At 47.2% G+C, this 26,091-nt stretch overlaps 2 protein-coding genes across 2 annotated transcripts in view; both read left to right on the forward strand.

Annotated features, from left to right (window-relative positions):
- The window catches only part of LOC143989935 (uncharacterized), a 57,489-nt gene extending 34,314 nt beyond the window's left edge, over window positions 1-23,175 (forward strand). Inside the window, exons 8-9 of the mRNA XM_077490206.1 lie at window positions 21,930-21,983; window positions 22,152-23,175. Of these exons, the coding sequence (XP_077346332.1) occupies window positions 21,930-21,983; window positions 22,152-22,872 (775 nt within the window). The 3' untranslated portion in view covers window positions 22,873-23,175. The remainder of the gene's footprint in view (window positions 1-21,929; window positions 21,984-22,151) is intronic.
- On the forward strand, window positions 7,609-16,414 carry LOC143989749 (uncharacterized). Its single transcript, XM_077490021.1, has 8 exons — window positions 7,609-7,702; window positions 14,408-14,536; window positions 14,664-14,798; window positions 14,887-15,010; window positions 15,127-15,224; window positions 15,314-15,541; window positions 15,627-15,821; window positions 15,911-16,414. The coding sequence occupies exons 1-8, from the start codon at window positions 7,616-7,618 to the stop codon at window positions 16,112-16,114; spliced, it is 1,200 nt and encodes a 399-aa protein (XP_077346147.1). The 5' UTR covers window positions 7,609-7,615; the 3' UTR covers window positions 16,115-16,414.
- Window positions 23,176-26,091: the final 2,916 nt, after the last annotated feature.

Raw genomic sequence — 26,091 nt, forward strand, 5'->3', positions numbered from 1 at the left:
CTTGAATCTACAAGGAGCTGATGTGCTGTCCAGACTACAGGCGTCAATCATTTTCACACCTATAGGGGGGGTGAAGTTACATACTCCCCTATCCTTGGAAGACTCATCTGCTTTGTATTCTCTGCCTCTCCTGATGACACTTCATGAAGCAATAACTCCAAGTTCAATACCAAAAGAAGTACTTGACAGAATTCCTGCGTGTCTATGGTCCACAGGCCCGGAAGACATTGGTCACTTAAAAGTGCCACCAGTTTCAGTCAAGCTCAAAGAGGGCACATCATTGCCCCGGAAACCATAATAACCCCCCTAAAGTTAGCTCATTCTGCAGCTATTTTGAAGCATGTCAAGGCCCTCGTGTCAGATGGAGCCCTGATACCCTGCGCATCTCCATGCAACACACCTCTGTTCTCTAGGAAGAAGAGAACCCCTAAAAGAGAACAAGCTGGTTGCGGGGGTGTCCCTGACTGCAAAGTACCTCACAGTGGTGGACCATGCAAACGCTCTCTTCAGTGTCCACCTTCACCCCTCATGCTGGTACCTTTTGCATTCACCCACGAAAGAAACAGTATACCTGGGCAGTTATGCCAGAAGGGTCACAGAACTCTCCAAGCTAGTTTGCAAATGCTACGGCTATCATCCTTGACACATAACAAGAGGATCACCTGGAAGTGATTCTCCTCCAATATGTTGATGACCTTCTCCACTGTGCAGCTGACTTACCCACTGTTGAAGTCACCTCAGAAAGCCAGTTGTGCTATCTTGCCAAACAGGGCTGCAAAACCTCAAAGCCCAAATTGGAGTGGTGCTCAACATCTGTAATTGTTCTTGGACACTGTCTTGTCCCATGGGACAAGACACCTCACTGAAGACAGGGTGAAAGCAATCTCTGACATCCCACTGCCACAAGGCCAGAAGCCCCTTCATTCCTTCCTTGGACTAATTTCGTATTGCAGAGCATGGATTCCAGAAGGCTCCCTACTGATGCAAGCTTTGTATGATACCCTGAAAGCAGACCCCTTCCAGATGTTTCCTGAAGCAATATCCAACTTTGAGGCCTTCAAGCACACCATCTCTGGCGCTAGGGCTCCCAGACTACGACAAAACGTTCAAGCCCTTTGTATCCGAACATCTGGGACATGCTACAGGTGTACTCGCCCAATCACACGGCATCTGCCTACGCCCTATAGGATATTATTCCTGTCGGCTGGATGCGATAGCAAGAGGAGGCCCATCGTGTCTGTGAGCTGTCTTTGCTGCACAAGCCTTGTTTGACAAAACTTCAAACTTGGCTCTCGGACTCTGCCTTGTTCTGCTTGCTCCCCATGACATTGCTCCCATACTCCACCAAGATCCAGCCGAAACATCTGTCCATTGCCAGACACTTGAGACTCCTGTGTTTCTACCTTCTAGACAGCATTACTCTATTACGTTGTCAAACACCGAAACCTACCACCCTTCTTCCACTTCTCGAGGGGGGTAAGGAGGAGGAGCCGAGTCTTGACTTGTCACCCCATGACTGCATGAAATACCCCTGTAGAATCCAGGTCACCGCTGAAAACTCGGTTCTCCAAACTGAAACCTTACCGCCGGTGATGTCTGCACAGGTGGCAGAGCTGCAAGCACTTACTACAGCATGTAAATTGGCAGAGGGAAAAGGAGCCAACATTCATACGGACTCAAGATATGCTTTCAGCGTTGCCCATTATTTTGGTGTCATCTGGAAGGACAGAGGGTTCCTGATGGCTGCAGGAACACCTGTGAAACAGCTCAGCCATCAAGGACTTGGACGCCCTGCTTCTCCCAAACCAAGTGACTATTCTAAAAGTAAAAGCACACGACAAACTCAACTTGAAGGAAGCTCGAGGCAATCTAGCCGATTCAGCTGCCAAACAGACAGCCAATGGTCCACGGGCAGTGGACAGCAGGGTGGTAGAAGAAGACCACCCTGTGCATACCCTACAGACTCTCCCAGTGGACAGAGTTTATCTGAAATAATTACAGGAAGTAGCAAGTCTGGATGAGAAGAAAAGCTGGAAAACGGAGAGGAGGAACTCTCAGAGATGGACTATTCGAGTGCAGCAAGAAGCCTTGTCTACCCAGGAGTATGTACCCAGCCATGGTGCAATGGAACTGCCCACTTGACAAAGACTCTTATGAACTTATGAGTTACTTCATTGACCAACAACTTCTGCAGATCATGCACTATCTGCAACAAATGTAACCCAGAATGTACAGAAAAGGCACAGAAGAAGCACCTGGCAAAAGCTCTTATACCCCTTCCAGAGGATACAAATTGATCACTCCCAAATGTCAAAGGAGTGACAGATTCGAATACGCCCTAGTGGAGGTGGACATGACTGCCAGGACCACAGCTAAGGAACTACTGAGTGAGATAGTATGTAGATTTGAGGTCCCAGAGGTGATAGAGAGCGATCAGGCCCAGCCTTCACAGCAACCCTTACAAAAGATTAGGGCAGCACTGGGGGTTCAGTTGGCTCTACACACCCCTTACCACCCTCAAAGTAGCGGGAAGGTAGAAAGGATAAAAGGGACACTAGAAAAACAGGATGTTAAAGATGGCCCAAAAGACTAACATGAGTCGGCCAGACAGTTTGCCCACTGCCCTGTTCAGTGTCAGACACACCCCGGGGGAAATATGCCCTATCTCCTTATAAAATTTAGTTTGGTTCAGCCCCCAGACTTGGCTGTCACTTTCCACAACAGTTACAGTTGCAATCTGATGTGTTGACTAATTATGTGACCTCATTATCAGGAGAATTAACCCAAATGCATGTCCAGGTGTTTTCTTCCATTCCAGATCCTGAATTAGATACAGGAACACACCAACTACTACCTGGAGATTGGGGGCTGGTAAAGAAATTTGTGAGAAAACATTCTCTTGAACCCAGATATGATGGTCCATTCCAAGTTTTGCTGACCACAGCCACCTCAGTGGAATTGGCCGGGAAGAATACCTGAATACACGCCTCCCACTGCAAGAAAGCTCCACCCCCAAGGACAAGATCCCGCCCACTTCATGACGACCATGCTGCATATCCTTTTTCTGTTTGGTCTAGGGGGGGGCCCAGGAGGGGGTCATCACAAAAAATGATAACATAATTACATTTTGGTACAACTCTTCAGGGACACATGTGACCACCTTTACCTTTGATTACTGTGACATAGTGCCTTGTCCGTTTGACTCTTTCCTGGCAATGCCATTGGTACAGTGACATCCCTGTTGGTAAGGTGAGAGATCCCTGATGGTAATATGTGTGTTTTACAGACAGTTACTGGGGCCAGAATTGTGGTTCCTGGGAGGGACAGTGGGTTGGAACATAGGACCAGATTAGAGGGTATCTGGACCGGTGAATGTGCCCTGAAAAGGTGATTACGCCCCTCCATATCCTAGCAGAAGATACCCCTGATACATACACTGACCCAGCACACAGTCAGAGGAGGAAGCGAGCAGCTCTCTCCGGAAGCTTTGACCCTCATGTGTACATAGATGCTATAGGGGTCCCAAGGGGGGTCCCTGATGAATTAAAAGCCAGGGAATTGCTGACCAGTTAGCCCCCCACTTCCTACATGACATTCCAGAACCGGATGGCCTTAGACATGCTGTTAGCTGAGAAAGGAAGTGTCTGTAAAAATAGAAAAAATGGGAACCTGTTGCACCTACATTCCTGATAATACCGGCCCAAATGATAAAGTAACTTTAGCTATAAAGAAATTAGAAGATTTGTCATTGGAGTTGAAGAAGAACTCCGGTATTACAGACCCATGGGATCAATATTTTAGCTGGATGAGTGGGTGGCAGAAGGTGCTCGCCCAGATAGGGGTAACGGTACTAATAATCCTGGTTCTTTTACCCCCCCGATTGTATGCTGTATTCTACCTTTCGTAAAGAAGTTAATGAGCAAGGCTGTAGACAACAGCCCACCTACATTTCTCCACTAAGAAGAAGAGGACCCTCTTATGATGGAGGGTGACAAACCCTTCACTCCTCTACAGTCACTCCCTGTCCAAAATCTCACAATCCTCTAGGGTTATAGGGGTAGATAGCACCTGATTGCCCTTCTCCAGCTGTATCGAGGGGGGTAGTGAACTAGTTGCTGCCCAACTCTATATACAGCTTAAAAAGAGTTGCTGAGGAGAATGGGCCAGGTGAGTAGGACCTTTAGATGAGGGACAGAAGAAAATAGCCATTTTAGGGGGGACTGTTAAGGAATCCAATGTACATAATGATAATCAGAAAATGTCTATTTGCTTATGTGTATACATGTTCCTTACTTATTATGTAGTATACAGATTGACTTTATGTTCGGAGCCAAGATGGCGTCTACCCCCCACATCCCCCGCGTTAGAAGAATTCATTTGAGATAACAGAACCAGTTTCAACCAAACTTCAAGCATCAAGTTTCTTCATTTCTCTTGTATTGTAACCAATAAGATGTACCAATTAGACTGACATAGTAATGACATATCTTTCTGTATAAAATATTAACACCGCCCACAAATAAATCAGTATTTAGAAGTAGCCGAGCTGAACATGTCTCAGAGAGTGTTTACTTCTAATGTGCATGCACATTTATACTTTTTAATTAGGAATAGCAGCAGATAACCAAGAACTGATTTATAGTTCTAATCCATTTCAGTACCTCACTCAACCCTATGTACTGTAGTACCCTATACCTTACCAGTCCTTATAAGGACCTTTGTGGAACAAGTAGGTTGTATGTGACTGATTAGCAGACTGTACGTCAGTCCCTATACTGATGAAGGACTGCTGCAGTATAGGGCAGCGGTCAGCAGTAGTGCACCTCAACCCTATGTATTGTGGACCTATACCAGTCCTTATAGAATGGCAGACTGTACCTAACTCAACCCTATGTACTGTAGAACCCTAGACAGACCAAGATACCAGTCCTTATAAGGACCTTTGTGGAACAAGTAGGTTGTGACTGATTAGCAGACTGTACGTCAGTCCCTATACCGATGAAGGACTGCTGCAGTATAGAACCCTAGACAGACCAAGTTAACAAGTAGGTTGTGACTGATTAGCAGACTGTACGTCAGTCCCTATACTGATGAAAGACTGCTGCAGTATAGGGCAGCGGTCAGCAGTAGTGCACCTCAACCCTATGTATTTTGGACCTATACCAGTTCTTATAGAATGGCAGACTGTACCTCACTCAACCCTATGTACTGTAGAACCCTAGACAGACCAAGTTACCAGTCCTTATAAGGACCTTTGTGGAACAAGTAGGTTGTAACTGATTAGCAGACTGTACGTCAGTCCCTATACTGATGAAGGACTGCTGCAGTATAGGGCAGTGGTCAACAGTAGTGCACCTCAACCCTATGTATTGTGGACCTATACCAGTCCTTATAGAATAGCAGATTGTACCTCACTCAACCCTATGTACTATAGCACCCTACACCAGGTTATTACCAGTCCGTATAAGGACCTTTGTGGAACAAGTAGGTTGTGATTAGCAGACTGCAGCAGAAGGGCAGCAGTCAAGTATAATATTCTTTCTATATTTGGAAGAAAGAATATTATACATGTACAAGCCTATTACCATACCACTGATACCAGCCCTGAAAAGAACCTTTGTGGACCTAATATAGTAACAGCTACTGATTAAACTGACCCTCACACACTGCTTCCTGCCTGTCCCTATATAAACTGACAAAACAGAGGCTACTGGAACAATAACTGGAATAGCACTTTTGTGTACCTGATAGTAACAGCTAATGACTAAACTGACGGTCCCTACAGCAGACACACCGTCCTGTCCCTTTCTCTAAACTGACAAAAGACACTCAGGCTGCTGCACCAATCAGTAGCACAGCAAACCTATATACACCTAACACCTATACCAGCCCTGAAAAGAACTTTTGTGTACCAAATAGCTAGCGATTTGGGTCACTGCAATCTCTCCCTGCTCCACATAGCAACCTCTCCCTATAGTGACAGAAGAAAGAATGTAAAATGGCCGCCGGATCGGGTGTATTTATAAGTTAGGGGGAATGTCCAAGTGTCCATGTGCTGTAATATCTCAATTGGCTGTCCTGTACCCCATGATAGATGTGTCATCATAGGCCAAAGTTCTTTTACACAGTAAACACGGAAGTCCGCCGGGCAAACGGCAGCAATAGTCCGCCGATCGGGCGAATCGCGAACAGCCGAAATTCGCCGCGAAACGACCGCCGGGCAAACCGTTCAGCCATCACTAATGTTTAGCAGTGGAAAACACTTTTTGATAGTGTAGCACTAACCCCCGAAGGAGCTGCTGGTTAGATTGGGCTTACCGTTACCTTCTTTCTCCTCACTTCACGTCTAGGGGTGTCCCGTGGTAGATGGCCCAGTTACTTGAGAGTCTGACGACAGATCCACTTAAATGAATTTTATTTGCAAAAAAACATAGACAATGAACAGTCTCTTAAAATAGGATCAGAGGGTTGGAAAGGAAATTCAGGTACTCTTAGTGTCAAAGTCAATATTGAAGAACTCTCTTACTTTGACTGCATCCAGAAAATAGCCATTCGCAACTGGATGTTCACTCTAGTTGGACAGTCCCTCTCTCACAAGGCCTAGCAGCCAACAAGGTGCTCACTCAGGAACAAGTCTCTGCTACAGACGTCATTGTAGAACATACAGGGATAAATCTCTGCCACAGACGTTGTTGTAGAACACGTAGGAAAACTAAACTTGAAGAACACTCATGTGATACCTGGATCTTTCAGCCAGCTTGGCAATATCCACGTGATCGGATTTTCTTGGGTACTTCAGCTCCTCCAGGCTCTTACTAAGAAACCAACCCGTACGTGGCCTTCTTCTGAAGAGTCCTCCCCTGGATAGCGTGAAGTCACTGGGTCTCTCCCAAATCGGAGATGGCACCCAACCACCTCAGAATCCTCCCTTAGTTTTCTTGCCTCAGGCTAGCCAGCCCCGAGACAACAAGATCGAGTGGATCCGCACCGCAGGCCATAGCCTTCCTGGGGGCTGGTCAGGAGGACCAGGGCCATGAAGTCAGTACATTCTTCTGGACCGGAACCCTGAACCACGTGACAACCGCATCTTAAATACCCTCTCCCAGAAAGCACAGCAAGAGCCCCACTCCCACTGGGTGGGCTCCGAGAGAGAGTAACTTAAGCACCCAACCAGACCATAGTTCCACACCTGCCAGAAAAGACAGTTCCCCCTGTGGCCAGGCTGAACATCTCATAGTCCAGTCATACTAAAGTCCAAATTTAGACAATTGTACCCAAACCAAACTGTAGTTCAGGTGTAACCTTAAATTTGAAAAACACATAGCGCGTGCTCTTCAGGAGCCGGCGCTACAATAGATAAAAAGTGCATTTTATATACACCCATGTAGATCAGACCAAAATGAGGGACAAATGAGGAGGGATGAGGGACATTGCTTCAAATCATGGATAGTCCCTCGAAATCAGGGACAGTTGGGAGCTATGCATACACACACAGCACAAAGCCATATTCACACTATGAGAGGTTTCTCGGGGCTGCAGTTTCTCTGCGTTCCAAAAGACGGTGATCTCAGTTCTACCCAGACAGGTCATCTCTATGGAATACAGACAGGAAGTGATGTCAGATACAGACAGGAAGTTCCAGGTGAGAGGTGAGTCGGGAGGAAGTAGAGAGCAGACATTGCTGGAAATGGCAGCAGAGGAGGTAATAAGATCTTATTTTCTATTTACATTCAGTAACCCCCCGTCATGTCCGTCCTCTTCCTCCATAGTCACTGTGATGTCTTTTACCTCCAGCAGATGATGATACACACATATATAGTGTGGAAATGTAGAATATCCCCGTATATTACAATGAGGGGATTTCTGGTCTGTACCACGAGGGGAGTTATTGATGTCAGTAAATGTCGGTTGCAGACATTGTATGTGGGGGGAATGAAATGATAATAAAGGTCGGGATTAGGGAAGATTTCTGTAAGATTTTACACAGGAATGATCAGCGATCCCTCCAGAGACACTTTGATGAGTCTCACTATAGGGGTCTGAAAGGGACGGGATTTTGGGGGGATGAGATGGTGAACCCAGAGTGTGGGGAGGAGGGGGGCAATGTTATCAAAAAAGACGTCCAGATGGGAATCAAAATGGATTTTTCAGCTGAATACAATTACTCCGGCTGAACTGAATATTGATATTGAGCTGTTTGTTTTTGATTCACCTGTTTCATACATTTTTATAGTATTTTTATATTGTTTTACCAGTTATTGATGATTATAAGTAAAGTTTTGTATTTAGTGATGTAGCACTAACCCCCGAATAAGGACGAGGTCAGGCGTGTTCGCATGGAACACATGCAGAGCCCGCCAGGAAGTCGGCGCAGCGCTGCGCTAATCACAGGCAGTGAGACATTGCCCCGATGTGCGGCTGCAGAGATCAGGGCAATGTCTCATTGCCTGTGATTAGCGCAGTCCTGCGCCGATTTCCTGGTGGGCTCTGCACGTGTTCCATGCGAACACGCCTGAGCTCATCCCCACCCCCCGAAGGAGCTGCTGATTATTTTTGGGCTTACCGTTACCTTCTGTTCTCCTTGTTGCACCTCTAGGGGATGTCCTGTGGTAGATGACCCAGTAACTTGAGACTGACAATAGATCCACTTGAATGGATTTTAGTACAATGGTGGGGTGCAGGGGTCAGGAGTATGGAGCATAGAGCCCCTTACATTGCTGGTCAGGAGGTAGAAAACATCCCCCAGGCTGCCATGAAGAACATGTCCCTTCATTGGTGTTGATTTTTTCAGTCAGCTATTGTGCGCAGGCGCCGTCTCTCCGACACAACAGCTGATCATAAAATCAGCTGTTGTGCTATTGCGTACGGAGTATGCGCAGTTTGTCCCGGGCACTATTCAAAAGCGGGCACCTTGCCAGAACACTGGCTCCTAATCCAGGGTCCTGTTGCCACCTCAGGGCGGAAGATTTTGTCGTTCTCAGGGTGCCCTGCCACCTGTGATGAAGTCAGGACCCGATAGGAGGAGAGGATTCGGGAGGCAGAAGATCAGGCCACCAGTTGACTCCCAGGAGGAGTTGTAGTATTTGTAGAGTGTGTGTGTGGGGGGGGGTTGGTATTTGTGGAGTGTTAGCCCTTGTACACACGGTCGGAGATTCAGGCGGAATGTGTCCTATTGGACTGTTTTGTCGGATAATCCGACTGTGTGTGGTCTCCATCAGACTGTTTCCATCAGAGTATCCGACGGACCAACTTTTCCAACTTGTCCGTAAAATTTTCCGACAAAATGCTCCGATCGCACATACTCCGATCATGTGTAGCCTAATCCGACGGACAAAGTGCCACGCATGCTCAGATCAAATTCCTAGACCAAAGCTATTGGCTACTAGCCTGAACGTAGTCCCGTCATAACGAAATAACGTCATAACGAAATAACGTCATCACGTTATGTACTATCGGATTTTCCGACAACTTTGTCCGACCGTGTGTATGCAACAGTTTTGGACAAAATCCAACGGATTTGGTTGTCAGAATGTCCGACCGTGTGTACAAGGGCTAAGAGGGACATTTGTGAAGTGGAGTGTAGGAGGTAATGCTGGTGGTTAATATTGCATCCCCTGACACCAGTGCTGGGGGTTAATATTGGGTCCGCTTACACCAGTGCTGGGAGTTGATATTGCATCCGCTGACACCAGTGCTAGGGGTTAACATTGTGTCTGCTGACACCAGTGCTGAGGGTTAATATTGCATCCGCTGACACCAGTACTGGGGTTTAATATTGCGTCCGCTGACACCAGTGCTGGGGGAAAGGACAGTTTGCATGTGGCCCCCACTGGATGTGAAAATTTGTCCTGTGGCCCTTAGGTAATTTGGGTTTGAGGCCCCTGAACTAGAACCTTGAGGGAATTGGTACAAGAAACCATGAAGCGTCCTCCTGATTACCCCCACCGATCTCGCACACACAGGGCTCACTTCCACCAATCTCACACACACAGGGCTCACCTACACCGATCTCGCACACAGAGGGCTCACCTCCACCGATCTCACACACACAGAGGGCTCACCTCCACCGATCTCACACACACAGTGGGCTCACCTCCACCGATCTTACACACACAGAGGGCTCACCTCCACCGATCTCACACACAGAGGGCTCACCTCCACCAATCTCACACACGCACAGGGCTCACCTCCACCGATCTCACACACACACACGGCTCACCTCCACTGATCTCACATGCACAGGGCTCACCTACACCGATCTCACAGACATACAGGGCTCACCTACACTGATCTCACACACACACAGGGCTCACCTACACCGATCTCACCTACACCGATCTCACACACACACAGGGCTCACCTACACCGATCTCTCACACACACACAGGGCTCACCTACACCGATCTCTCACACACACACAGGGCTCACCTACACCGATCTCACACACACACAGGGCTCACCTACACCGATCTCACACACACACAGGGCTCACCTACACCGATCTCACACACAGGGCTCACCTACACCGATCTAACACAGGGCTCACCTACACCGATCTCACACACACACACACAGGGCTCACCTACACCGATCTCACACACACACACAGGGCTCACCTACACCAATCTCACACACACACAGGGCTCACCTACACCGATCTCACACACACACAGGGCTCACCTACACCGATCTCACACACACACAGGGCTCACCTACACCGATCTCACACACACACAGGGCTCACCTACACCGATCTCACACACACACAGGGCTCACCTACACCGATCTCACACACACACAGGGCTCACCTACACCGATCTCACACACACACAGGGCTCACCTACACCGATCTCACACACACACAGGGCTCACCTACACCGATCTGGCACACAGGGCTCACCTACACTGATCTCACACACACACGGGGCTCACCTACACCGATCTCACACACACACAGGGCTCACCTACACCGATCTCACACACTGGGCTCATCTACACTGATCTCGCACACACACACACACAGGGCTCCCCGACACCGATCTCACACACACACAGGGCTCCCCGACACCGATCTCACACACACACAGGGCTCACCTACACCGATCTCACACACAGGGCTCACCTACACCGATCTCACACACACACAGGGCTCACCTACACCGATCTCACACACACACACAGGGCTCACCTACACCGATCTCACACATACACAGGGCTCCCCTACACCGATCTCACACACACACAGGGCTCACCTACACCGATCTCACACACACACAGGGCTCACCTACACCGATCTCACACACACAAACAGGGCTCACCTCCACCGATCTCGCACACTGGGCTCATCTACACTGATCTCGCACACACACACACACACACACACACAGGGCTCCCCTCCACCAATCACTTCCCACAGCAGCCAGCGAGGTTCTCTGTGACTCCAAACATGGCACAATGCAGCCACTGATGATCCTAAGTGATGACAAAGGGTGGGATAAGGTATAGGAATGGAGGAAGGGGGGTCTGAACTAGGGTGGCAGTCAGAGGAGGGTATGGGCAGGGGTGGCAGAGGGATGTGATGTGGAGGATGGATAATTATAGGTGGGGCAATAATATGTGCAGCAACTCTCCGATTACCCCCTCACATCCACATCCTTTTATTGTTTGACCAATAGGGATGAGCTCCTGTTTGGTTTGCATGAGAACATACAGAACAAGCAAAAAATTTGGCAGAACAAAGAATAGGGATGAGCTCCGGCGTGTTCGCATACGCCACGTGCAGAGCCCGCCAGGAAGTCGTGCTAGTTTTAAAGGCTTAGTTATTGTTGTAAAAGTGTTTGGGGACCCGGGTAATGCAGGGGACATGTTTCAATGCAAACATTTTTTTTAAAAACCACCCTTTTTTCGGGAGCAGGGATTTTCTTAATGCTTAAAGTGAAACAATAAAAATTAAATATTCCTTTAAATATCATGCCGGGGGTGTATATAGTATGCCTGTAAAGTAGCGCACTTTTGCCATGTTTAGAACAGTACCACAGCAAAATGACATTTCCAAAGGAAAAATTGTCATTTAAAACTGCTCGTGGTTGTAATGAAGTGTGGGTCTCGGCAATATAGGTAAAACTCATTGAAAAGAAAGAGCATGCCCCCCCCCCCCCCCCCCAGTCCATTACCAGGCCCTTTGGGTCTGGTATGAATATTAAGGGGAAACCTGAACCAAAATAAAAAAAATAATTGAATGAGGGTCCCACTAAAATCCATACCAGGCCCTTCAGGTCTGATATGGAAACCTACGCCAATTTTTTTTAAAAATATGGCGTAGGTGGTCCCCCCAAAATCCATACCAGACACTTCAGGTCTGGTATGGATTTTAAGGTGAACCCTGCACCAAAATTTAACAAGGGGACCCCCATATCCCGGCCTCCAGCCCTGTGGGAAATGGTAACGGGGTACAAGTACCCCTACCATTTCACAAAAGTTTCAAAATGTTAAAAACGACAAGACACAGCTTGGGAAGTCCTGGATTAAAAAATAAAAAATAAAAATGTCCCACAATGTCCATTCATCTTCATCTATCTCCCCTCGACAGAACGAGAAAAAAAATCCACAACCGACCCACCTCTATGGGAGGCTCCCGCCGCGTGACTCTTCTTCTATGTGACAGTTCTTATATAACTGATGGAGAAGCCACCCGGTGATGTACCTGGGTGACCCCGCCCCCCTCTGACGCCACAGGGAAGCCATAGGGAAGTCCCCGTGGCATCGGAGGGGGCGGGGTCACCCAGGTACATCATATAAGAACTGTCACAAGTGAAGAACCGTCACACATGGCGGGAGCCTCCCATAGAGGCGGGTCAGTTGCGGATTTTTATTTAATTTTTATTGTTCGGTCTGTTGCGGGGAGATAGAAGTAGATGAATGGACATCGTGGGACATTTTTTTTTTCTTTTTTTTAATAAAGGTCTTGTTGTTGTTACTTGTACCCCGTTACCATTTCACACGGGGGGAGGCTGGAATCTGGGGGTCCCCTTGTGAAAGCGGGCTTCCAAGCCCCCCACCCGCAGACCCACACAACCATCGGGTGAGGGTTGTGGGGGTGAGGCCCTTGTCCCCATCAACATGGGGACAAGGGCCTCATCAGGGCCCTCTGCTCCTGCTTACCTGAGTCTAGCTGGTGTTAGTGGCTCCTGCCACTGCCATCTGCTCTTCCATGTTGCCGAGGCTGTAGCGACGCCCGGCTGCTTTTGTTTGAATTTTCCCAGTCCTTTTGCTGCTGCGAGGACTGGAAATTGGCACCAGCTTGAAGCCGGAACAGAAGCCGCGTCACGACACCGGAAGTCCCGCCCCCAGCCGGAATGACGCACTCGCCACCTGGGACCCGGAAAAACATGGAGGCCGAAAAGACAGAGGAGATGCTGCTCTCACCTCTGTGAAGCATGCCCCTCTTTTACAGCCCACAGCTGCCGGTCTGATGAAAGCAGGACCCACTGCAACCTGAACCCTCGCTGGGTATGAAGGGGAGCAGACACCAGAGAATCCCCCTCATGTAAGGGGAGATGCTGGGCTGGCCTGCCTGAAAAAAAGAAAGAGTACACAGGTATGCCTCATATTGTTTCCACCTGATGAGAGCGTAGCACACCCTTGGTCCCTTGTAGCGCTTCCACCATGGTCGGAGGAAACACTACAACAGAGGCCATGGTGGAAGTGTCCAGTCTATAAAGAAAACTGACTACAGTGTTTCCTGAGAAAGTGGGTGAAGCTGCGCTCTCTCCAGGTGCTGGGCTGAAACATGAGGTGAGAATTTTTTTTTTAATTTTTGGGCTCGGGTTCCCCTTTATATTCATACCAGACACAAAGGGCATTGCCGAGACCCAATATTGCCAAGACCCGACAATTCATTACTTGCCGCAAACAGTTTTAAATGACAATTTTTCCTTTAGAAATGTAATTTTGCTGTTGTATTGTTCTAAACACGAGGAAAATGTGCCACTTTACAGGCATACTATAGACACCCCCCAGGCATGATATTTAAAGGAATATTTCATCTTTATTGTTTCACTTTAAGCATTAAAAAAACACTGCTCCCGAAAAAAAGATCCTTTTAAAAAAAAAGTTTTAATTGATACATGTCCCCTGGAGCAGGACCCAGGTCCCCAAACACTTTTTATGACAATAACTTGCATATAAGCCTTTAAAATTAACACTTTTGATCTTTCATGTTCGTGTCGCATAGACTTTAACGGTGTTCCGGCGGCTTTCGAATTTGCCCTGAACACCGCAAATTGTTCGGTGTTCTCAGAACATGCGAACAACCAAAGTTCGGCCCGAACTTATGCTCGGGCCAAACCGTTCGCCCATCCCTAGTGACCAGTACCATACAAATAATTCTTTCTTTCGTTTCCCAAAGTTATCTGTCTACAAGGAGACCTGTACAGATCAAATAACGGCACCAATGAGGATGGAGGAGGACCGGAGTCACATGACTGAGAAGATAATAAACCTCACCCTGGAGATCATCTACCTGCTGACCGGAGAGGTGAGGAGGATTCTGGGAGGTCACATGACAGCACTCTTATCTCTATTAATAAAACACAGACCTGACCGGAGAGGGGAGGAGGATTCTGGGATTCTAACATGATATTCCTATTGGTTTCTCAATACAGAGATTTCCTCTTGTGAAGTCAGGTGATCATATGACCATCACAGTGCCTCCATGTGACTCCCTAAAACCTGAGAGACACAACATGGAGAAGATTCTAGAAGTCGCCAAGAAGATGATGGAGCTGCTGACAGGAGAGGTGAGGAGGATTCTGGGAATTCTGGGACATTATCCAGTAACAGACAAGGGATGTGTCTGGATGGTGACTGTATCATTGTGTGTGTCAGGTTCCTATAAGGTGTCAGGATGTCACTGTCTATTTCTCCATGGAGGAGTGGGAGTATTTAGAAGGACACAAGGATCTCTACAAGGACGTCATGATGGGCAATCAGCCGCCCCTCACATCACCGGGTAAGAGGAGACTTTATTGTAAAGGAGAGAGCAGTACGGAGGCTCCACCTAGATCCCCCATCATCTGATAAACACATAGAAACTATGTATTCAGTCAGTGTGTGTGTTTCCTACAGATGGATCCAGTAATGGGAACCCACCAGAGAGATGTCCCCGTCCTCTGTATTCCTGGGATTCCACACAGGAAGATCACACCATCCCCCACCATCATCAGGTAGATGAGGAACAATCACTGATAGTATCATTAGGATCTGTACATTATCTGCATTGTTACCATTGATGTCATTTTTATTATATATTCAGAGTGAAAACTTGAGAGAGTCTAAAGTTGAGGTTAAACAAGAGATAAAAGAGGAGGATGATGAGGATGGAGTGATGGAGGAGTCAGAGTTTCTAAAAGAACACAAAGATCTGTACCAGGACACCATGGTGGAGTCATCCAGCTACAGAAACCCACCAGAGAGATGTCCCCGTCCTCTGTATTCCCGGGATTCCACACAGGAAGGTCACACCATCCCCCACCATCATCAGGTAGATAACTGATAATTATTGGTAGTTACAGTATGATTAACACACATCATGTCTGTTACAATTAATACTTCATTATATCTTTTAGGCTGGAATCCTCTGGGATGATAATATTCATGTTAAAAATGAGTATGAGGAGTATGGAGTGATGGAGGAGTTTTCAGAAGGACACAAGGATATGATGGAGCCACCTAATGCCAGGAACCCACCAGAGAGATGTCCCCGTCCTCTGTATTCCCGGGATTCCACACAGGAAGATCACACCATCCCCCACCATCATCAGGTAGATGAGGAACAGTCACTGATAGTATCATTAGGATCTGTACATTATCTACATTGTTACAACTGATGTAATTTTTATAATATATTCAGAGTGGAAACCTGAGAGATTCTAAAGTTGAAGGAAAATCAGAAGAAGAAGAGAGGTATGTGAGGGATGATCAGCAGTCTATGGAGGAGGATGGAATAACGGGGACATTTATAGAGGAGGACACTCCTACAGAGATCAGCACAGGTGGGTCATTAACACTAAATACATTCCTCCACCCATACTGCTCACTGATTGGTCCAGAGTAGGGCAAGGACTGGGTGATATCAGCCTGTTGCCACTAACTACTGCATACCAATACCCTTACACTATATACTCAATCTTGTACATTACATCATTCTGATACTGTGTAGTCCTAACCTTTTGATCCCATATAATAAGTTGTATATTACATAGACCTTACTTCTTTTGCACCCATTTTCTACCAGCTGGGCATTTTAAATCTAATTATTTCATTGGAGCACAGACTTTTACATGTTTATAATGATGGTATAACGTCCTCAAACTTTGGAACCTTAAACAGAAAGTGATAAGAAGGGAGGAATCAATAACCCACTGATGACCCAAGTCTTCATCTTGGTTGTTCTCCCCCCATCCTCACTCTCTGACCTCTGGTGGGGCTCAGCCCCGCTGTTATTCATGACTAAATCATGGACTAAATAAGGAAGTGCAGGATTCTTGTGTTGGAAAGATGGCAATGAGTGATAGAGGGGGTGGGGACTAGGGATGGCCTTGCGGTTTGCCCGGCGGTCGGTTCACGCCGAATTTTCACTAGCTATTACTATTAGGTCCACAAAGGTCCTTTTTATACCGTTCCTGGTATAGGTGTACAGTATATAGGGTTGTACAGGTATAATATACTTTCTTTCAAATATAGAAAGCCTATTATACTTGACTGCTGACCGATTCTGCAGCTGTCTTTTATAAGTGTAGGGACTGAGGGACAGTCTGCAATTCACTAGCTACTAGCTAGCTACTATTAGGTCCACAAAGGTCCTTTTAAGGACTGGTATAGGTGTACTATTTGGTGTGCTGTATATAGTGGTGTAATACACGTATAAAATACTTGCACATATAGAAAGCATAGTATAGTGCATTTCCACTGTGCAGCATTGTGACTGCTGAGCGGTTCTGCAGCGATACTACAAAGAGTGACAAACGCAATAAAAAAAAAAGTATTATAAGTGGTGTGATAGACCAGTGGCCCCCAAAAACGACAGATTGAAGCGGGGTGTTATATACCTTCTTCCACATACATACTGCACTTCTCTACAGACTTTTGTCACAGGGTCATTTAAAAAATGACAGGCAGAGGAAGAGGCAGGCCCTTCTGCAGGGGTGGTAGGGGTAGGGCAGGAGCAACAGACTTGAGCCAAAGTGGGAAATTGCAGAAGGTGTGTGTGATTACATCAAAGGACGCACCAGACTTGGTTGAGTGGCTCACTCAGCCTTACTCTTCTGCACCCTCTTCATCCTCTCGATCTGCACCCTCTTCACTCTCTGCTGTGTGCACCCCCAAAGACACTACCACCACCACCACTATATACCTTCCGCTTGAGTCACAGGAATTATTTTCCGATCCATGACAAGACATTTCAGATGCGCAGCCATTCTTGGCATTGGATCAGGAAGAGGAGGTAGCAACAAACGCCACTCAGCAGTCTGACGACAGTACCCAGATAAGCTGTTGCTGCCTACTCCGAGATCTCTAATTATGGCGGTGGGGAAGGTGACGTAGATGATGACGTGTCTAGTGATGTCACGTGGGTGCCCACAAGAAAGGAAGTCAATAGTGTTGCCATCTGCAATCTTTGCAGTCAACGCATAATTCGCCGTAAGCCCAACACTCACCTAGAGACGACCGCCTTAAGAAAGCACATAAGCTGCCATCACCGATCCCAGTGGGAGCAACGGAACCCACAAAGCCACACTCCAGGCTCTCACCGTCCAGCCCCGTCTTCTACTTCCCCTTCTCCTCTCTCCTCACAATTGTCCTCCACTCCACCTTCCATCATGCCATCCTCACGTTTTTCTGGAAAAAGGCAGGCTTCCGTGGGCCAAATGTTCGAGCGTAAAAAAATGATGACGCCGGATAACCCTCTTGCCCAACGGTTGACCGCTGGCTTGTCAGAACTCTTAGCCTGCCAACTACTGCCATATAAACTGGTGGACTCGGAGGCCTTTCGAAAATTTGTGGCCACTGGAACACCACAATGGAAGGTCCCAGGAAGGAAGTATTTCTCACAGAAGGGCATCCCAGAGCTATATGGCCATGTTCAGCGGCAAGTGAATGTATCTCTGGCACACAGTTTCGGTGCCAAGATACATCTGACCACAGACACGTGGTCTAGCAAACACGGGCAGGGAAGGTATATCACTTTTACTGCCCACTGGGTGAACCTTCTGACTGACCGTCAAGCATGTAACCCGTGGCACCCTGGTAGATTTGGTTTTACCGCCACGGATTGCATGCAGGCCTGCCTCTTCTTCTCCTCTTACTCCATCCTCCTCCCTCTCCTCCTCGGCTGACTCCTCCTTTTCCGCTGCTAGCGTCTGTTGCGCTGCGCCGCCCAAGATCCCCAGAACCTATTCAACATGCTGTGCTGCGTCTGTTATGCCTGGAAGCCAAGAGCCACAATGGCCCTGCACTCCTTTCAGCTTTGCGTTCACAGGCAAATCAGTGGCTAACACCGCTCAATTTGACAGTTGTTAAAGTGGTGTGTGACAATGGTGCCAATCTGCTTAGAGCATTGAAACAGGGCAAAATTACACACGTGCCATGCATGGCACACGTCTTGGTCGTGCATCGATTCGTTGTCCAATACCCTGGGGTCCAGGACATCTTGCGGCAGGCAAGGAAAATCTCGGCCCATTTCAGAAGATCTTACACGCCCATGGCTCGCCTTGCTGACATTCAGTGGGTGACACAATCTGCCGGTCAGATATCTTATTTGCGATTGCCCGACGCGATGGAACTCAACCTTCTAGAGGCGATTCAGTTCGCATTGCGCGCTATATAAGTATTTCATTCATTCATTCTATATGCTTGATAGGCTGCTCCAGCAGAAACGTGCAGTTAACGACTACCTGTACGAACTCTGCGGCAGAACAGGTTTTGGGGAGCTTGGTTTTTTTTCACCGTGCCAGTGGCTGCTCATGCGCGACGCATGCAGACTTCTGTGGCCATTTGATGAGATCACAAAACTGGTCAGTCGCAGCCATGGTGCCATCAGTGACATTGTACCTTATGCCTTCTTTATGGAGCGTGCATTGCGTCGTGTCATTGATCAAGCTGTGGAGGAGCAGGAAGATGAGGAAGTCGCAATGCTGGATGAATTCCCAGTGGGGGCTACTCTATCTGAAACAAGTCAACAACAGGAGTCTGAAGAGGAGTCAGGAGGATGGTGCCGGGGCAGATGAGGAAGAGCAAGAAGAGCATGCTTTAAACCTTTCTGGGATCCCTGTTGTTGTGCGTGGATGGGGAGAGGAGGACGACATTATCCTGGATGATGAGCAGGAGCCAGGCCACCACACCGCTTCCACTTTAATGCAAATGGGGACCTTCATGCTCCAGTGTTTTAACAGGGACCCCCGTATAAAAAGCATAAGGGTCAAGGACCAGTACTGGGTGGCAACGTACTTAGACCCCCGGTACAAACAAAAAATGGCGTAAATGTTACCACCGTCACAGAGGGCTGTCAGAATGGAGCACTTCCAGGCCTTGCTTCGAGAAATGCTGCATTCTGCTTTTCCGTGCGCTGGCAGAGGAGGAATTCCCACTCCCAGAGAAAGAGTTGCGGGTACCAATTCAACAGCACCTGCAAGAAGAGGGCGGTTTGAAGATGTGTTGGTGACTTCTGATATGAGGTCATTTTTTCAGCTGACCCATCGACAGGTCTCATCCGGATCCAGCATCAGGGAACGCCTAGACCGACAGGTGTACGACTACATTGGTTTAACGGCCGATGTGGACGCTCTGAGGAGTGATGAACCCCTGGACTACTGGGTGGGCAGGCTTGACCTCTGGCCAGAGCTTGCCCAATTTGCAATGGAACTGTTGGCTTGCCCCTTGTCTAGTGTCCTGTCCGAAAGGACGGTCAGCGCAGCAGAGGGGATCGTGACCGATAAGCTCACTCGCCTAGCTCACGACAGTGTTGACTGCCTCACATTTCTAAAAATGAATGAGGCATGGATCTCGGAGGAATTCAACACATGTGACCAGTAGACCATGTATATGCATAACTCTATAAACAATTTATTTAATCAAGCACACGGACCTTTTTTCTACCTTTGGCTCACTTCCTTGTACAAAAAAAGCACACCGTACTATATGCCCGTACCCTCCTGTTTGAAGAGGTTGAGCGGTGTCATATTTTTGGGTCCCGCAGCGAGTTGCTGGTATCAGTACTGCTGTCAGTGCTCTCTATCTCGGTGCTGGTGTCAGTGCTCTCTCTCTGTCTCAATGCTGGTGTGGTGTCAGTGCTCTCTATCTCGATGCTGGTGTGTTGTCAGTGCTCTCTATCTCGGTGCTGGTGTCAGTGCTCTCTATCTCGGTGCTGGTGTCAGTGCTCTCTATCTCGGTGCTGGTGTCAGTGCTCTCTATCTCGGTGCTGGTCTCAGTGTTCTCTATCTCTGTGCTGGTCTCAGTGCTCTCTATCTCTGTGCTCGTCTCAGTGCTCTCTATCTCTGTGCTCGTCTCAGTGCTCTCTATCTCTGTGCTGGTGTCAGTGCTCTCTATTATGGTGCTGGTGTCAGTGCTCTCTATCATGGTGCTGGTGTCAGTGCTCTCTATCTCGGTGCTGGTGTCAGTGCTCTCTATCTCGGTGCTGGTGTCAGTGCTCTCTATCTCGGTGCTGGTGTCAGTGCTCTCTATCTCGGTGCTGGTGTCAGTGCTCTCTATCTCGGTGCTGGTGTCAGTGCTCTCTATCTCGGTGCTGATGTCAGTGATCTCTATCTCTGTGCTGGTGTCAGTGATCTCTATCTCAGTGCTGGTGTCAGTGCTCTCTATCATGGTGCTGGTGTCAGTGCTCAGTCTCTATCGCGGTGCAGGTTTCAGACAGTGAGGGAGATAGTAACGGAGAAGCCAATCAGCAGGCAGTGCCAGCACCATGGCTGAGGATCAGCACTGGACTAGCACCTCCGGACCACCGCAGTGGAGCCCTGCATAGGTGGGGGTAAGGGCCGGGCAGAGGGAGGGGCTCAAGCACAGGTTGGCACACTGGGACACTGGACTGTGCTGCCCTGATTGTAGCACTGATCATCTCCTACACCCCCTTTCATAGCTTGCCCTGACCTTGCCTCTCCTCCATGGCCTTCATGCGCTCCTGAATTGTCAAAATTTCACCGATAATAAAAGAATAATTTTGGCGTTGTCAATCCCAGATTCACTTAATACTTTTGTTATGTCAGTGTCTATGTGGTGGGAGTATGTGTGCACAGCTAGTAAGTATTTTGTGGCTGAAAATATGACCTGGAGGTTTTTAAGGTTCGCCTGCCATTAAAGTCAATGGGTCCGCCGCGAACTTTGCGGTTCGCAAACTTTTGGCTGCGTTCGCCAAACGTCCCATCGGAAGTTCATCCATCACTAGTGGGGACACTCATCCTATAATTCCCTCATCACTATCACTCCTATAAATGACAGTTCTCGTTGTTTCCTCACTCTCTGACTAAGGTCCATGAATAAAGAAATGATCTGGTAGGAGATCAGAGGACCCATTTACTAGTTACCTTGAGGGGGGAATTGTAAGATCCTCAGAGACAAAGCTGCCTCAAGTGGGCGGAGTCCTGGTTTAGGGGAACCAATCAGCTCATGTCTAGTAATAATCTTTGTATTTCTATTTTAGTAGATGGACGGGAGATGAGGAAAACCTCAGAGGATTGTCTCACTTTGTCTCCAGACTGTAAAGTAGAAGATGAGGACATCACACAGTATAGTCCAGGAGAAAACCCGACTACCTCAAATGTCCATCCGGCACCACACAGTGTAGATGGACCATCGTATTCCTCTTATCCTGAGGAACCTCAGACTGTGAGGGACGGTGCCCTCCTTCCAACAGATGAGAGGTTTTCCTGTACTGAGTGCGGAAAGTGTTTCAGTTTTAAATGTGGTCTTAATGTGCATAAAAGTTATCACACAGGACAGAAGTCACTTTCCCCCCCTGAATGCGGGAAATGTTTTTCACAAAAGTCCAGTCTTCAAATACATCAGATGTCTCATATGGGAGAGAAGCAATATTCCTGTTCTGAGTGTGGGAAATGTTTTTCACGGAAGTGTAATCTTTACAGACATCAGAGATCTCATACAGGGGAGAAGCCGTTTTCCTGTCCCGAATGCAGGAAATGTTTTTCAGTGAAGTCCGATCTTTACAGACATCAGAGATCTCACACAGGGGAAAAGGTACATTCCTGTCCTGAGTGTGGGAAATGTTTTTCACAAAAGTCCAGTCTTCAAATACATCGGAGGTCTCATACGGGAGAGAAGCAATATTCCTGTCCCGAGTGCGGGAAATGTTTTTCACAGAAGTCCAGTCTTCACACACATCAGAGATTGCACACTGGAGAGAAGATGTATTCCTGTCCTGAGTGCGGGAAATGTTTTTCACAGAAGTCCAATCTTTACATACATCAGAGATCTCACACTGGGGAGAAGCCGTTTTCCTGTCCTGAGTGTGGGAAATGTTTTTCAGACAAGGCCAATCTATACAGACATCGGAGATCTCACACAGGGGAGAAGCCATATTCCTGTCCCGAATGCAGGAAATGTTTTTCAGTGAAGTCCCATCTTTACAGACATCAGAGATCTCATACGGGGGAGAAGCCGTATCCCTGTCCTGAGTGCGGGAAATGTTTTTCAGTGAAGTCCGATCTTTACAGACATCAGAGATCTCACACAGGAGAAAAGGTGCATTCCTGTCCTGAATGTAGGAAATGTTTTTCACAGAAGTCCCATCTTTACAGACATCAGAGATCTCACACGGGGGAGAAGCCGTATTCCTGTCCTGAGTGAGGGAATTGTTCCTCACTGAAGTCCTGTCTTCCTGTACATCAGGGATCCCACACAACCCTCGAGGTGTATTAGTGCCTTGAGTGCGGGAAATGTCTTCTATATGAATGTTGCTGGACATCACAGCTCTCATGTGGGGAAGAAGCACACCCTGATATACACCTCAGATATACTCCATGGCTGATCTCCATCATGGAAGAAACAGTTGATAAGGAGATCAGAGATGACCAAAGACATGGATGAAGTGTTGTACCGTGTTGGCCATTGATCGCAGTATAACAATAAAAATGGAGTCATTACCTTTCATTGGCTGAGTACATTTTGTGGTGTAAGATTTCACAAACACTTATGAGGTCTATTTAAAAAAAAATAATAATAATTGAACAAATGTGACCAGCATTATGATCATTGGCTCCATCTAGGAGCCATAATGAGGAAATGTGTTTTTTTTTTTTTTTTTTTTTTTTTTTTTTTACTGATTGAGGCAAAATGTCTTATTATGGCCACTAGATGGAGCTGATGATCATAGAAAATCACTGAGTTAAATTATGGCCAGAATTTGTAATGACTGGATGAATGATTGTCACATTTGTGCAACAAATTTTCTTTAAGTTTCTTTAAGTAGACCCCTTAGTTTGTTGGGAATGGTTTCATATTAAGTGAGATCATACTCATGCACTAATAATTATACTAGACATTGCAGGATGTAAGTTATTTAAACCAACAATATTAATTGATTCCTGTTCGGCCTAAAGTACAATAACAGTGGGACTGCTATTGTTCTGGGAGGACATCATATGATGTCCTCCCATTCTTGCCATGCATGCGTGCACACGGAGCGAGTAGCGTGCCGATCAGTGGTGTGCTGTGTCCCTTGGACAGTGCATATCACTGATTGTGGTAAAGAGCTAATGATGTAAGTTTCACTCGAACATCGGGTGTTAAGTTTGTTCGTAGAACAAATGAACATATGGGGCGCTCGCCAGTGAGCGCCCCATAATGCACTGCGAGATCGCTGTGGATTGATGGCTGCTGATTGGGCAAAGCATGCACTTGACCAGTGACCTGTATCCTTTGGCCAATCACAGCGCAATGTGCTATGAGAGCTATGATTGGCCAAAGGCAGGGTGCCTTTGGCCAATCATGGCTCAGGGGCTAAGTCCACACCCCACACTATATAAGGCCTCCTTACATGGAGGCTGTATGTAGTGTGTTGGAGTGGAGAACTTGAGATAGATTAGGTTAGTTAGTGGATAGAGCGTTTAGTCAGTGTAGTATATATACAGAGTGCAGGCAGTGTACAGTATATAATACAGTGCAGGCAGTGTGCAGTATATAATACAGTGCAGGCGGTGTACAATATATAATACAGTGCAGGCGGTGTACAATATAATAATATCGTGCAGGCGGTGTACACACTATATAATACAGTGTGTACAGTATATAATACATTGCAGTCGGTGTACAGGATACACACAATATAATGTGTACAGTATATAACACAGTGCAGTCGTGTACAGTATATATTACAGTACAGTATATAATACAGTGAAGGTGGTGTACACAGTATATAATACAGTGCAGTCGGTGTACACAGTATATAATACATTGCAGTCAGTGTACAGTATATAATACAATGCATGCAGTGTACACAGTATATAATACAGTGTGTACAGTATATAATGCATGGCAGTCAGTGTACAGTATATAATACAGTGCAGGTGGTGTACAGTATATAATATACAGTGCAGGCAGTGCACACATTATATAATAGTGTGTACAGTAAATACAGTGCAGTCAGTGTACAGTATATAATACAATGCATTCAATGTACAGTATATAGTGCAGTGCAGAGTATACAATACAGTGTAGTGCGGTGTGAAAAAAAAATCCCCATCATGTCTGGAAGGCCACCAAGGAGAGGCAGATGCTCATAGAAAAAGAAGGCAAGCAGCCTCTGTATCTACAGTGGAAAGTGGTGGTAGCGGATATGGTGCATACTCTGCAGGCAGGGCACGCTTGTTATCCTTTTTTTCTGCTACTGGTGTTATTGAGCCACATGCAGAAGAGTTGGTGGAGTGGATAACTAATCCGTCCTCATCCTCACCCAGGCTTATATTAGTTTGCCTTCCAATGCAGCTGCCAAAGTGGACTATTCCACTGGCTCCTTGTCCACAGATACTCCTTCCATAGCTCCACCATCATGCATGGAGTTATTCGACCATAGTGTCGGTTACATACTGCTGGAGGATGCGCAGCAATTTGAATGCTCCAATGTTTATTCCTAGGTTGAGGAAGGGAGTAACATGAGCCTTCAGAGAGGGGGTGCCACAGAAGGACAAGAAACTAGCAGACATGTTCCCCCAGCTGCAGCATACTGCCAAGTTTGCTCCAGTGATGAGGAGGGAGGGGGTTGATGAGGTCACTGACTGTACTTGAGTGCCTGAGAGAACAGAGGAGGAGGAGGCACAACTTCAATGAGGCGAGAGGTTCTCCAGGGGCTGGATTGAGGGCAGCCACACTATTGCATCACATCACAGAGCTCCACAAGTGCAGGGCACTGCTGATTCCCTACTGAATTCCAAAAGTTCATTGGTGTGGGCTTTTTTCAACACATGTGCAGTAGATTGCACCATTGCTGTGTGCAATATCTGTCTGAAGCGGATCAAGTATGGCCACAACACCAGCCGCTTGAGCACCACATGATTGACAAGACATATGACGACCTGCCATGCAGTCTGTTAGCAACAGCACCTGAAAGACCCACATCATAAAAAAAAAGACTTCTCCTTGCTCCTCATCTGGGATATCAAGTCTTCTCAAAAACCTGCACTGAGAGGAATGAAGGTATAGCAATAGGTGCCACAAATACTTGCACCCACTCTGCTAGCAGTACACCACCTGTTGATTTCACCAGGTAAATTTTGCTACCCCAGCTGCTGAACCATAAAAAAAAACACTGTCACAGCCATCCACATGCTCAGCATCTAAATGCTAGCTTGGCCAAATTGCTAGCACTACAACTGCTGCCTTTTGATCTGGTAGACTCTGCCCCCTTTTGTGAATTTGTGGAATGTGCTGTACTACAGTGGCAGGTTCCAAAAATAAATTTATTTTCACGTAAGGTCATTCCAGCTCTGTACCGTCATGTGGAAGGCAATGTTTTGGCCTCGTTGGACAGGGCCATAAGCAGCATGGTTCACATTACTGCTGACTCATGGT

The sequence above is a fragment of the Lithobates pipiens genome, unplaced genomic scaffold (assembly GCF_037356315.1).
Source record: "Lithobates pipiens isolate NorthernLeopardFrog02 unplaced genomic scaffold, aLitPip1_a1.2 Scaffold_18, whole genome shotgun sequence".
Classification (NCBI taxonomy): domain Eukaryota; kingdom Metazoa; phylum Chordata; class Amphibia; order Anura; family Ranidae; genus Lithobates; species Lithobates pipiens.